At 51.1% G+C, this 12,808-nt stretch overlaps 1 protein-coding gene across 1 annotated transcript; it reads left to right on the top strand.

Moving 5' to 3' along the window:
* The first annotated feature begins 5,822 nt into the window (after positions 1–5,822).
* LOC123830238 (myeloid cell surface antigen CD33-like) lies at positions 5,823–12,466 on the top strand. The gene is made up of 6 exons (XM_045856245.1): positions 5,823–5,859; positions 5,924–6,304; positions 6,508–6,786; positions 8,288–8,384; positions 8,662–8,746; positions 12,067–12,466. The coding sequence occupies exons 1-6, from the start codon at positions 5,823–5,825 to the stop codon at positions 12,184–12,186; spliced, it is 999 nt and encodes a 332-aa protein (XP_045712201.1). The 3' UTR covers positions 12,187–12,466.
* The last annotated feature ends 342 nt before the right edge of the window (positions 12,467–12,808 follow it).

Raw genomic sequence — 12,808 nt, 5'->3', positions numbered from 1 at the left:
CGGGGCAGGGCTGGGATGGCCCCATCCTGGTAGGGGGAGGGGGGACAGCATGTTGGGGCTCAGAGGGAGGAGCTGGACCAAGGCCTGAGGCATCTCTCAGAGCTGCATCTAGTACCCCCACTCCTGATCCCCTGTCCTCCTCTTCTCACCAGCCTTCAACGACACACCTGACATCCTCATCCCAGGGAAGCTGGAGTCTGGCTGCCCCGTGAACCTGACCTGCTCTGTGCCCTGGGCCTGTGAGTGGTGCATGCCCCTCTCTTCTCCTGGACATCAGCTGTTCACTCTTACCCTAGGCCCCAGGACCATGGGACCAACCTCACCTGTCAGGTGCAGTTTCCCTCAGTGGGTGTGACTGTGGAGAGAACCATCCAGCTCAACATTACCTGTGAGTGCTGGGTCAGAACAGCAGGGTCCCTGAGGGTGTGGGAGCAGGAGAGCCAGGCTACGGTGCAGGTGCCTTTGTCCTGGAGGCCTGGCTCAGCAGGAGACCCAGAGGGCACAGCCCTGTGTGTCTTGCATTTCTGTCATGTCTAAGGGTGGGGGATGGGGAGTTACCTACAAGTGTCTCACCCCATCCCACCCTCTGTTCCTGTCCCAGGTGCCCCCCAGAACCCATCAATTGGTGTCATCCCAGGAGACGGCCCAGGTAGGAAGGAGCTTGTAATGGGCTGCAGGGAGCATGGCCTCTTCCACATCAGGGCAGGGTCAGTGGCTGCCTTACCCTGGATTCACCCCAGTGGCCAGCACCACAAGGACAGAGTGGTCCCTCATCTTCCTCCTCCCCCATGGCCACTGTGAGCAGCTGTGCCACATGCCACCCTTTTGAGGACTCCTCCGACCCCCTGTCAGCTGCACCAGGAGAACAAGGCACCTCCTACATGCAGAGCAGCCTTTCGGGGCTCCTGATAGACCTTCTCCTGATGAGTCCCCTAGGCTCGTGTTTAGTTTTTGTGCTATCCATCTTTCATATTTTTATTCTCATTTTTTTCTTTATTGTTTTACATTTTCATTGAACGTATTGAAGTGATACTGGTTAATAATATCATATAGGCTTGGATAGATAATTTCATAATACATTTTCTGTACATGGTATTTGATAACACTCCATTGTACTGATGTGTCACATTCACCCACTCATCAGTAGGCAGACATTTGGGTGTTTCGACTTTTTGATGGTGAGATCACTGCTGTGAATACTGGTTATGCTTTTTTTGTTGGAACATGTGTTTTTTGGGGCACATGCCTGGGAGTGGAATTGCTGGGTCACAGGGTAGTGTCTGTGTGTCACTGTTAGAAGAAACTGCAGACAGATCTCCACAGTGACAGCTTCACTTCAGGTTCCCAAAAGCAAAGTGTAAGCCTTCCCATTTCTCCCCACAATGACCTGCATTGTTATTCTCCTTGAAAAATATTACAGGTCGTGAGTGGGGATGAAGGGCTATTTCAGCACACCTTTGATTTGCATTTGTGTGTAATAACAATGAAGCCATTTATTTTCCTGTGTATTTACTGCTCATTTGTATTCATCATGAAGACGATTTTTTCAAGTCCTTTACCCATTTTTATTGGGGTTATTTGACTTTCTGTTGTGGAGTTGTAAGAATGTTTTTTTGTTTAAGATTTATATTGTAAATTGATTATAGAGTGAGGAAAGGGAGACAAAGAGAGGGACATTGATGTGTTGTTACACTTATTTATGGATTCATTGGTCACTTCTTCTATGTGCCCTGACCAGGGATCAAACCCACATCCTTGGCATTTCAGGATGACACTCTAACCACCTGAGCCACCAGCCAGGACTGTATTAGTTGTTCATATGTGCTGGATAACCAACAGTATCAGACCTACCATTAGCAAACATTTCTCCAATTAAATTAGTTGGCTTTTCACTTTTTCCATAATGCTAATCAATGAACACAATGTTTTATTTTTATGAATTCCAACCTAGACCTTGTATTTTCTGTCCCACTGCCAGGGGTCAGGGCAGGTTCAGGGGTAAAGACACAGGCAGTTCTGAGTCTATGGATGCAGGAAGGCCTAGAGGATGACCTCCAGGTTCCCAGTGGAGCCACAGGATTGTCACAGGACACAGGATTGTCATTGAGCAGGTGACTCCTTCCTCGTCCCTCCTTCCTGTAGGAAAATCAGGGCCCAGGCTGCTGGTCGTTCTAGTGGCCATTGTGGAAGCAGCTGTCAAGACCCTGCTTTTCTGCCTCTGCCTCCTCATCCTCACGTGAGCTCTGCCAAAGGAGGAAGGGAAGGGAGGGGAGGGCAAGGGGATCATGGCTCAGTCCAGAACCAGGGACAGGGACACTGATGAATCAGGGTTTGTGCTGGCAAGAAGTGCAGGGGTGGTGGGTGTGGACCCCACATGCACAGCCATCATGAGTGTCCAGGCTGGGAGGCACCTACTGTGCTCAACATAATCTGTGAGACTTGGCCTCCCCCACTTCACTCTCTCCTCTATCCCTTGAGAAAGAAACAGGGAGTTGGGTCTGCTGCCCACTGCACCCTGATCCAACTAGACTGGAAAACCCTGGTCTCTTCTCTCAGAGTCAGGTACCACAGGAGGAAGGTGATGAGGCCCACAAGGGGCACGAAAAACACAAACACAGCATCCAGTTAATGCCTCAGGTGAATGACCCAGGACTCTCACTACCTAACATTTCAGTGACACCACCTCCAGGATGGTCCCTGGGATTGCCCTGCTTACTATGGTTAGAGCAGAGCTGCCATCTTCCTCCCTGAGCCTACTTCTTTACAGGGTCCTGGTCACACAGATGACACAGTGCCCTCCCTTCCTTCTTTGTGACTCAGTAAACCACTAAGTCTTGTCTACCCTTCCTTCTTATCACAGCTCAGCTGAATGTCCATCTCCTCCCCATGCTGACCCTGGTCATTCCTGGGGCTTTATCTCTTCCTGGATCTCTGCACCCATCAATGTCCTGCGTCCACCTCGGTCCTCAACCCAGGCCTCCCAGCTCTGTTTGCAGACACCTGTCATCCATGTCCCACATGGTTTGATCAGTGATGTTTCCTCTCTGTGGCTGGGGACCAGAGGCAAAATCCATAGGCTGGATTTAGAACTGGCGAGGCCTGTGCCCTGCTGGACTCCCTACTGGATCCCACCCTCTTCCAGAATCTCACACCATCTCTGCTCCCAGCTTGGCCAGGGCCTCTGTGACTCTGAGTCTTTGCATGTGCAGCTCGTCCTGCTGAAATGCCCTTCCCTTCAGATTCTTACACCTCCAAGTGTGTGTGTAATTCTTATGTGGTTTTGGAAAAAATAATGTTTACTTGTTTATGTATAGTCTTTTTGGTAGTGTGACTGAATCCCTACTGTGTGCACTCTTGTAGACACTGGGGATGTGACTGTGAACCCAGCACCAAAATCCATGTCATCCAGAAACTGTCCTTCTGGAGACAAGAGGATAGAATTTAAATCTGAGAAGACACTAGAGCACTGAGCCACAGAAGGAGGGGCCTGTGTTTCAGGGACCAGAGAGGGGTTTTGAGGGGATGTTCATTCTGAGAAGCTACCTCATGACCACCGGGGGACATCAGAGAGAGAGCAGGTGTGAATGATGGAGATGAGGAGGTGGTCAGGACTGGAGATGTGGGCAGGTGTGACACTGTGACAGGGTGACAGTGGTAAGGTAGGACAGGCTCTGGTGACCCACAGAGAAGAGAAGACACAAGAAAACACATCGTCACTGGGTTTCAGTGGTTGGTGGGAAAGGTGTGAAGATGTGATTGGAGTAGGATCAAGAGGGAACTGGAGAAGGGGATATGGGAACCCAGGGTCCAGAAAACCCCTGAGGAGTTTGTCTGCAAAGGGAAACAGTGGAGTGGGTCCTGAGGAAAAAGAGTTTTCTCAATTCCTTCCCTGCTTTTCCCCAGAGGTTCCCCATGAATTCCTGCCTGTGTTACATTCCTGAGGCCATTGAAACAAGTTACCATGCACTCAGAGCCTTTTTTGGTAAAGGTTTATTCTCTTGGCCCTTGGGGTCAGAAGTTCATGCAGTAAGTAAAATATCTTTTCATTCTGTCCTTCTAAGTTCTCAACTGAGACCCCTGGAACAGAGAAGGACTAGTTGCCACACCTTGGGGTCTCATATCCTAAACCCTGTGATGAGAAATGAGTTCTGATTTGCGGAAATCGAGTCATCAGTGGGACTCACGCCCTGACAGGCTCGAGGAGAGAGTCTACCTTTGTGATTCCCAGGGGCTGGGGCTCTCGGCCATCCTTGTTTGGTTTCTAGGTCACTGCAGCCTGTCCCCTGGCCACACTGCCTCATCCTGCTCTGTGTGCAGAAAGTCACCTGCTGTGTCTTCCTTGGAGGACACATGTGACTACATTCAGGGACCAACCTGACAATGGAGGATCCTCTCCAGGTCAAGATCCTCACTTCCATCCCAACTGCAAGAACCCCTTTTCCTGATCCAGTAATGTTTGCAGGTACCATCATGACTTCAGGTGGCCAATATTCACCCTCTGCACTGCCCATGTGACTTGCTGCCCCCCATGAATGTCCCCATCTGCCTCCAGACCTAGTTTGCCTTGTTCTCCCACATCCTGATGCAATAGAGGGTCACCCTGTGAGAGGCACATGTCTGGGGAACAGGAGCTTGTTGTTCTGCAAAAGCCATTATTAAGAGAGTTAAAGAAAAAGTTATAGACTTGGAAAAAATATGTATAATATAGACTTAATGAATGACTAGTATCCAGAATATATCCAAGATGTTCATGTGAAGCAATAATAAAAAATAAATCCCATGCAGAAAAACTCTCATTAACAACAAGGAAAAGATCAGAAAGAACCCTGCTTATAATTTGCCCAATTATTTTAGTAGACATTTCTATTAAGATGTAGAAATGGTCAATAAATACATGAAAATACATTCAATATTACCAATATGAGATATATTTAAATTAAATTACATAAAGAAGATTCACCATGATTCTGTGAGTTGACTATTATACAAAAAGTAAAAAACCAAAGAACTGTGGGAATGAGTACGAAGGAAAGTGACCTCTTCTGATTTGCTTTCCACTGCAAAGCTGTGCACCTGCTTTGGAAAACAGCCTTGCAGTTCCTCAGCATGCTAGATTTTCAAAACACCCCACACTTGTATTTTTAGAATAAAGCCAGCATGTGAGCAGGAAACGTGGTCAACTCCTCAGTGACCACAGCCTTCCTGTGTTGGGAGGGAGGGATGTCTGTGGTGGGGACTTTCTCAGGGACACAGAGCAGGTCCATGGGTCCCCTCTTGTCTTGTCTTCAACCAACTGACATTTAGATGCTCACCAAGTGCTTGTGAATGAATGACTGAGTGAATGATTGAGTGAGTGAGCACTGCCTTCTCCTCACAGGGCCCCCCTCTTCCTTTCTCCCTGACTCTCACAGGAACATTAGGAGTCCTACACCCTGTGGGACCCAGCACATTGCTCAGGTGAGGCTCTCACCTCCTGCTCAGGCAGGAGATGACCAGCCCCTCTAATGGGGGCCCTTAGGAGACTCACGTGTCTGTCCTCAGGGGTCTTGCTGCTGCCCCAGTGCTGCAGGGGAGCTGCCAAGGGACTAGCACTCAGGGTCGGCTCCCTGTCGGCTCTTCTCTAGGTGGATGGCCAGTATTCCTGGGTGGCGGGGGTGTTTTCCAGTTCTGTGCAGAGAGGGCACACTTTAGCCCTGAGGTTCCTCTTTTACAAACAGCCGAGATCTCGTGCTCCTCCCAGCTTCCGTGGTCTCCCCACAGCACCTCTCCCACAGCCTTCATTCTTTTTCACCCACAGGAACCAGACACCCTCCTTGTCAGCGATGCTGCTGCTTTTCCTGCTGGCCCTGCTGTGGGCAGGTAAGAGCCTGAGGGGAAGGCTGTGGGTAGGTGAGGGCAGCTGCTGACCCTGCTTTCCCTGCAGGGTCCCTGGCTCAGGATGGAAGATACAAGGTGATCGTACAGGGGCCGGTGACAGTGCAGGAGGGCCTGTGTGTCTCTGTGCCCTGCTCCTTCATCTACCCGGAGAACTGGTATTATGATCCCCCCACTTATGGCTACTGGTTCCGAGATGGGGCTAAGACAGACTGGGATGCTCCGGTTGCCACAAACAAGCACAATCGCAAAGTGCAGGAGGAGACCCAGGGCCGATTCTTCCTCCTTGGGGATCCCAGGAACTACAACTGTTCCCTGGAAATCAGAGATGCCAGAAGGACAGATGGTGGATCGTACTTTTTCCGGGTGGAGGGAAAAACTATGTTAAAACATTCTTTCATACAGAACAAGCTCACCTTGTGTGTGGAGGGTAAGGAACAGTTTCCTGGACAGGCCACAGGGAAGTTCACGGTGGCCCCAGGGCAGGGCTGCGATGGGCCCATCCTGGGAGGTGGAGGGGGTAACAGCATGGTGGGGCTCAGAGGGATGATCTGGACCAAAGCCTGAGGCTTCTCTGAGGGCTGTACTTGGGACCCCCACTCCTGATCTTCTCTCCCCCCATTTCCTTACCAGCCCTCAACCACACACCTGACATCCTCATCCCGGGGGCCCTGGAGTCTGGCCGCCCCATGAACCTGACCTGCTCTGTGCCCTGGGCCTGTGAGCGGGGCACACCCCCCCTCTTCTCCTGGATGTCAGCTGCTCACACCTCCCTGGGTCCCAGGAAACAACTGTCTTCTGTGCTCACCCTCACCCCACGGCCTCAGGACCATGGGACAAACCTCACCTGTCAGGTGCAATTTCCTGCAGCAGGTGTGACTGTGGAGAGAACCATCCAGCTCAACGTCACCTGTGAGTGCTGATTCAGAACGGCAGGGTCCCTGAGGGTGTGGGGACAGGAGAGCCAGGCTGCTGTGCAGGTGCCTTTCTACTGGAGGCCTGGCTGAGCAGGGGACTCAGAGGGCACATCCCTGTGTGTCCTGCATTTCTGTGGTCTCTGAGGATGGGGTGATGCCTACACGAATCTCATCCCGTCTCACCCAATGAAGAGGAAACTCCTCTCTTCCTGTCCCAGGTGCCACGCAGAACCCAGCCATTGTTGCCTGCCTGGGAGACGGCCCAGGTGGGAAGGATCCTCCTGCCGATTTGGCGTTGATTGAAGAGGGGTCTGTGCCCAGCTCATTCAGAGCAAGTCCACCAGAGCCCAAGAGAGGGACAGGATATGGTTAGGTGAAGGAACCTCCTTCAGGCCTCATCCCCAATGTCCTTTCCTGCTGTCCCCCAAGGGTGACCCACAATCTCCTCCCTGCCCATCCTAAAGGAGGCATTTCCTTCAGTCACCCATATTTAGGGCATTTTCCAGGAGATGCAGTGTTTAGAGCAGGTGTAGGACGACAGTGAGACTTAGCAAGAGGTGGAATGATTGTCCATACACCTGCTGCTCCCTTTCTTACAAGCACATCCGCCACCCGAGGGGACATGTGTACAATCGATGAGCCTGCAGTGACTCGGCACCATCACCCACAACCCACCATCTACTTTAGGGTCCACTTGTGGTGCTGGACGTGCTGTGGGTCTGGACTTTGTGTGATGGGTTGTGTCCACTTTTACAGTATCACACAGAGACTTTTCAGTGCTCAGAATACTCTCTTTGGGGTATTTTGTGACTGTCGGCCCCTCACCCCTGACCCCAGCCTGTCTCTGGAGCCCAGCACTCCCCCAGCCCTGTTCCCTTTGGTGACAGCCTCTGGTCCCCACCCCCACTGGACAGGGACTCTGTTTGGTCCCGTCACACAGGTGGTGCCCAGAGACACCACCCTGACCATGGGCGTGGGGCTCCTGGGAGACGGGTCAGATGGAAGCAAGTCAGTGGTTTGGGGTTTCCTAGAAAGTCTGAGAACCTCCCTGATGGTGCCCCTTTCTGGAGGCACAAAGACCACCTTGAACCCTGAGTGACAGGGCCAGATGCAACGAGGATAGAAGATTCAGAATGCTTCCCAGGAAGGAAGGAGAGGCAAGTCTCTCAGCACCCCCCAGCTCTCTGCGTGTCTCTGTGGGAATGCCCACGCAATCCTGAGATGAAAGGTTCTGTGCAGCCAGGGTGCGTCTGCCTCAGAGACACCCAGGTGGAAAGGGACCTGGTCTCAGAAGTGATGAGATGTGCTGCCCAGGAGCATAGGGACCATATAAGGGGGTGTTCATAGACCATACCCCTTTATGCTGTGGCTCTGGGGGACCTCAGTGCTGAACCCGCTTGGGAGCTGAGGGGCACCCCTGTCTTCGTTATCCAGGAGAAAGGGACATGGCCTACACATTCAGATTGGAGCTCACCCCGAGCCTCTCTCGTGTGCAGGGGAACCAGAGACCAGGACAGACGTGGTCCATGGGGCCATCGTGGGAGCTGGTGTCACCATGCTGCTTGCTGGCTGCCTCTGTGCCACCTACTTCCTGTGAGCTGCATAGGGTGTGGGTCCGAGGTGCAGAACAGGGGCTGGAGGGCTTGGGAGGCCCCATGGAGGGCTGGGGTGCAGTAGTGGTGAGAATCCTGCTGCTGAGCCAGGCTTCAGTGTGTTCCCAGCTGTGGCCCCAGATGTCCAAAATCAGGGGGACCTGGTTAGAAAGTCTTGTTATGAAGGTTCCTGGTCTGCCCCACCCTGCACCTGCCCTAGCCACACACTCCAGCCTCAGAGAGGGACCTCCTGGCAAAGACCCTGGTGTCTCCCCCAGAGTGAAGAGGACCCACAGGAAGACAGCAGCCAGGCCAGCAGGGGGCATGGAGGACACCCACACTGCCACAGCACCTGCTCCCTCGGTGAGTGACCTGAGCATCTGGTGGGCAGCCTGCACACCCCACCCTCTTTCCTGGGTGGCCCACAGTCGAGCTCCAGTTGCCATGGACAAAAATGGGGTCTCCAACATTGTACTTCTATTTGAAAGTGTAGATTTTATTATTATTCAGTATATCAGGCCAACACACCTGGGAGACAAGTACCACCATTTATTGCTCCCACATCCCAAGAGGCAGAGGGAAAGCCACACTACAGGGCCAGACGGGGCAGTCCGGGGGTCAGTCAGATGCAGACAGAAGGAGAGAGGGGGACACGTGGGCATATCCTTGATGGAGGGTTACCTGGGAAAGGGGAGGTGAGGCAGAGGAAGCAGGGTTAGGCCTGGCTGGTTTGAATGATGTCAGTGGGCTCTAGATGTAGGAGCTGCCTCTTGTTGCCTGGTTCCTGGTCCTGGTGGGATTAGGACAGGAGGAGAAGGGGCTGGGGTGGAAGAGCTCCATAAAGGGGGTGGTAGGGGCTGTTCCCTTGGGACTGGCTAGTTTGTTGTGTTCCTGTCACATCTGCAGGCAAGTCCTTCCCTATCTCTAGCCATTTGCAAGTTCTGGCAGGGACTGTTTTTCTAGGGGAGCAAAGCCCCTGGTGTCACAACAAAGAAAGATGTGGTTAATACCCCCACAAACACACTAGTGCTGGATATCCACCTTGCCACTGGTCTTCTTGTCCCTAACACCCAATCACAGAACTGTCTCTGTCCCTCCTCCACCAGCTCTTCTGGCAGCAAGGCTCTGCAAATCTTGTCCATGCTTGTTCTGAACACAGCTTAGCACAGGCATTCCCTTCAAGCTGAGCTCCCCTCTTAGTCCTTATCCTGCTGATGCCTCGCTGCACCCTGACTGCCACCACTCTACCTCTCCTTCCCCACATGCCTGTTAGCATTGCTTCCATGAAACAGCACCACCCCATCCCACCCAAGTCCGAAATGCACTGAGCTGCTGAGGCCCAGGCCACTTGGTCTGGCATTTGAGGCCGGAAAACCAGGGTCACATTCAGTGCTTCCTGCCTCCCACACTTGCCTGCTCACTCGCATCTCAGCATCACCCACCATCTCTCCCCGCCCTGTCACATGCCTGCATCACTGCCCAGTTCCTGCTCACACTCTGCACTCTGGCTCTCACTTGTGCACCAATGAGGGCACTGCGGTGAGGTCTTTGAGCACATGATTCACAGCACCCGAGCACTGATCTTTTCCTTCAGCAAATATCTCCCACTTGTCAACTGTTCTGGAAGCTTGGGTAAAATCTATATATTTATAAAGCATTATGTTACTGATGTAAAACGTTTCTCCTAAAAATGTTCTCCTTGGCTTGCTGATTGCCACCTTCTGGTTGAGTCCTCTCATGGCCTTTTCTGTGTGTCCACGCATTTATGCTTCTTCTTCTTATGGAGATTTAAATCATTTTGTGTCCTGCCCTAATGACCCCTTTTAAAATTGCATCCTTTTCCAAAGTCCCAAATGCCAAGTACAGTCACATTGGGAGTTAGAGTTTCTACCCATAAATATGGGGGCACAGGCCAGTCATATGACAGACTGATTAAGGGTAACAGCAATGAATTTGGTGTGAAACAGTTGGGTTCTAGATACATTTTGAAGGTGGAGTCAATCACATTTACCAATGGAGTGTGGGGTGTACTTGGGCTGGGAGCAAAGAGAGCCCATGGACTCTACCTCACAGGTGTCATTGGTGTCAGAGGTGACTGCATGAATGTCATAGATGTCTGGTGATGCCATAGTGGTCCATAGATGGTCCTAGATGTCCATAAACATCCTCAGTCACCAAGGAGGGCTCCCGTGTGGTCACCCTGAGACTTTAAGAACTTAATTACAATTTCCCAAAATGGCCACCTCTCAGGAGGAGTACAGTGTGAGAGAGGAAACCTGGCTTCAGTTACCATAAGTTTATGGTGCATCTGAAATGTTTACCTGAAGACAAAAAACAGATGGTCAGAGTCCAGAGCTCAGGAGGGGGCAGGTGGGAAGTGCGGAGATTTGGGGATCCTCCACTCAAGGTCTGATAGTGGACGACAGCACCGAAATAAGAAGGGGTCTGCAGACAGAGCTCTGAGACCTCTCCCTCCAGTGTTTAGTGTCAGGGAGACATGGTGGACCCAGAAAGGAGACCACTGAAGAAATTGAACGTCCAAGAGAGTGTGGGGTTGGGTCCTGGGGGCCAGAAGGGAGTGAACTTTGAGGAGGAGAGACTGTCCATGTTTGCTCACATGCTAGTAAGTATGGTGAGACAGGGTCTGAGAAATGGCCATTCAGACTGAACTGAGTGGTATCAGAGCTGCTGTGGACAAACACGGGTCTGGTGGCCAGGAGGAGGCAAATGTCCTGATTGGAGCGAGTTCAAGTGAGACTGGAAGAAGAGGAAGTGCAAAGCCTCTTGAGAAATGTTGCAGTTAACTTGGCAGCCAAGGAAGGAGTGACAACCTGGATTTGTGATTGGCATCTGATGTGGCACTGTGGGGGTCAATCTTCTGGGACACAGCCCCTGATGTGTGGGATCAGAGAATACTGCAAGTAGACAGTGTCAGAGTTCAACCCTGTTGTAGGTCACTCAGCTGATATCACAGAATGGCTCAGTGTAACAGCAAAGGAGAGACACACAGAAAGAGAAGTCAATTTTCATAAACCCCTTCTACTCTATCCAGGGCCTGGCACGTGGGAGACCCCTGAGAGCCCAGGGGTTGTGTTCCCAAACCATAGACATATGAAAGACATTTGAGAAGCACATACCTTCTTTCAGTCTTACTTTCTTTATTTGTAAAAATAATTACATTTTACACAGAGGTCTGTGTGCCTGTTGAGTGGAATTGGTAGCAACCTATAAGAGGCATGTTTGTTGGGTAACTGAAGACATGGGACCTTGAGAAATACTTCATAGCCCTGGTGGGGTGGCTCTGTTCATTGCAATATCATCCCATATATGAAAAATTTGAGATTTCGATCCCTGCTGAGGGCACAAACCTAGGCTGCAGATTCAATCTTCAGTCAGAGTGTGTATGGGAGGCAACCCATTGATGTTCTCTCTCACATCAATGTCTCTCTCTCTCTCTCTCTCTCTCTCTCTCTCTCCCTCCCTCTCTCTCTGTCTGTCTCTCTCTCTCTCATAGAAACACACACACACACACACACACACCCCAATAGTACAGGTTAAAAATGGGTATTAAATAAAAGATTGGAAGAATGAACAAAGGTCCTGTCACTTTCAAATCCACTTCAGGGGACCCTCCCCACTCCATTGACTCCCTGCTCTGACCCCATTCTTTGCTCTCCCCACAGGGTCACCAGACAAAACCCACATCAGACAGCCCTGCTGACCCTACACACTCTACATGGGACAGCCTGATCTTGGAAAGAGAGCCAGAGGTGTATTATGCTTCCATCAGATTTCAGAAATGAATCCTCCTCAGAAGAGAACCCACACAAAATACACAGAGATGAGGACCTAGTAGGAAGCCAGCGTGTCCATGTCAGCAGACTCATTCTTGGAGACTTAATGTCCCCATGGGCAAGGAGTGCATAAACGACTGTACATGCATTTCCTGTGATGTTGACACTGTCTGAGGCATTGCAATCACAGGAACTGGGATCGAGTTCATGCTCTTCCATTTATTTTGAATATGGCAGCCAGTCAACCATCTTACCCCTCCATGTCTCCATTCCCTGCTTTGTGATTAGGTGTAAGAAGTTCCACCTCACAGAGTTGCTTCAGGGTTGAATAAAAGTCCATATGCAGAACACTCAGCAGAGGTCCTGGTGCACTGTGAGAGTGAGTGTCATACCACTTAGAGGCTGGGTGTTTGTCCTATCCTGGACACCACATCTGCAACATGTCAGCCTTGCTCTCTACTCAAATCCCTGCTGTGGGTTTCTTCCCATCATCTCTCTCCACTCTGGTAACTTCCCTTTCCATCTTGCCTGCCTGCCACTAGTCCTGCTGTGGGCAAAAGCACGTGTTGACATTTATATAATGTTCTAAAACTCAGAGATGACCAAGTCAAGATACTGCTCTGTCTTCTCA

This window comes from Phyllostomus hastatus, unplaced genomic scaffold (genome assembly GCF_019186645.2).
Source record: "Phyllostomus hastatus isolate PE091 unplaced genomic scaffold, TTU_PhHast_1.1 phas_scaffold_1224, whole genome shotgun sequence".
Lineage (NCBI taxonomy): Eukaryota > Metazoa > Chordata > Mammalia > Chiroptera > Phyllostomidae > Phyllostomus > Phyllostomus hastatus.
The sequence above is the reverse complement of the archived record's forward strand: the minus strand, read 5'-3'. Positions and strand labels throughout refer to the sequence as shown.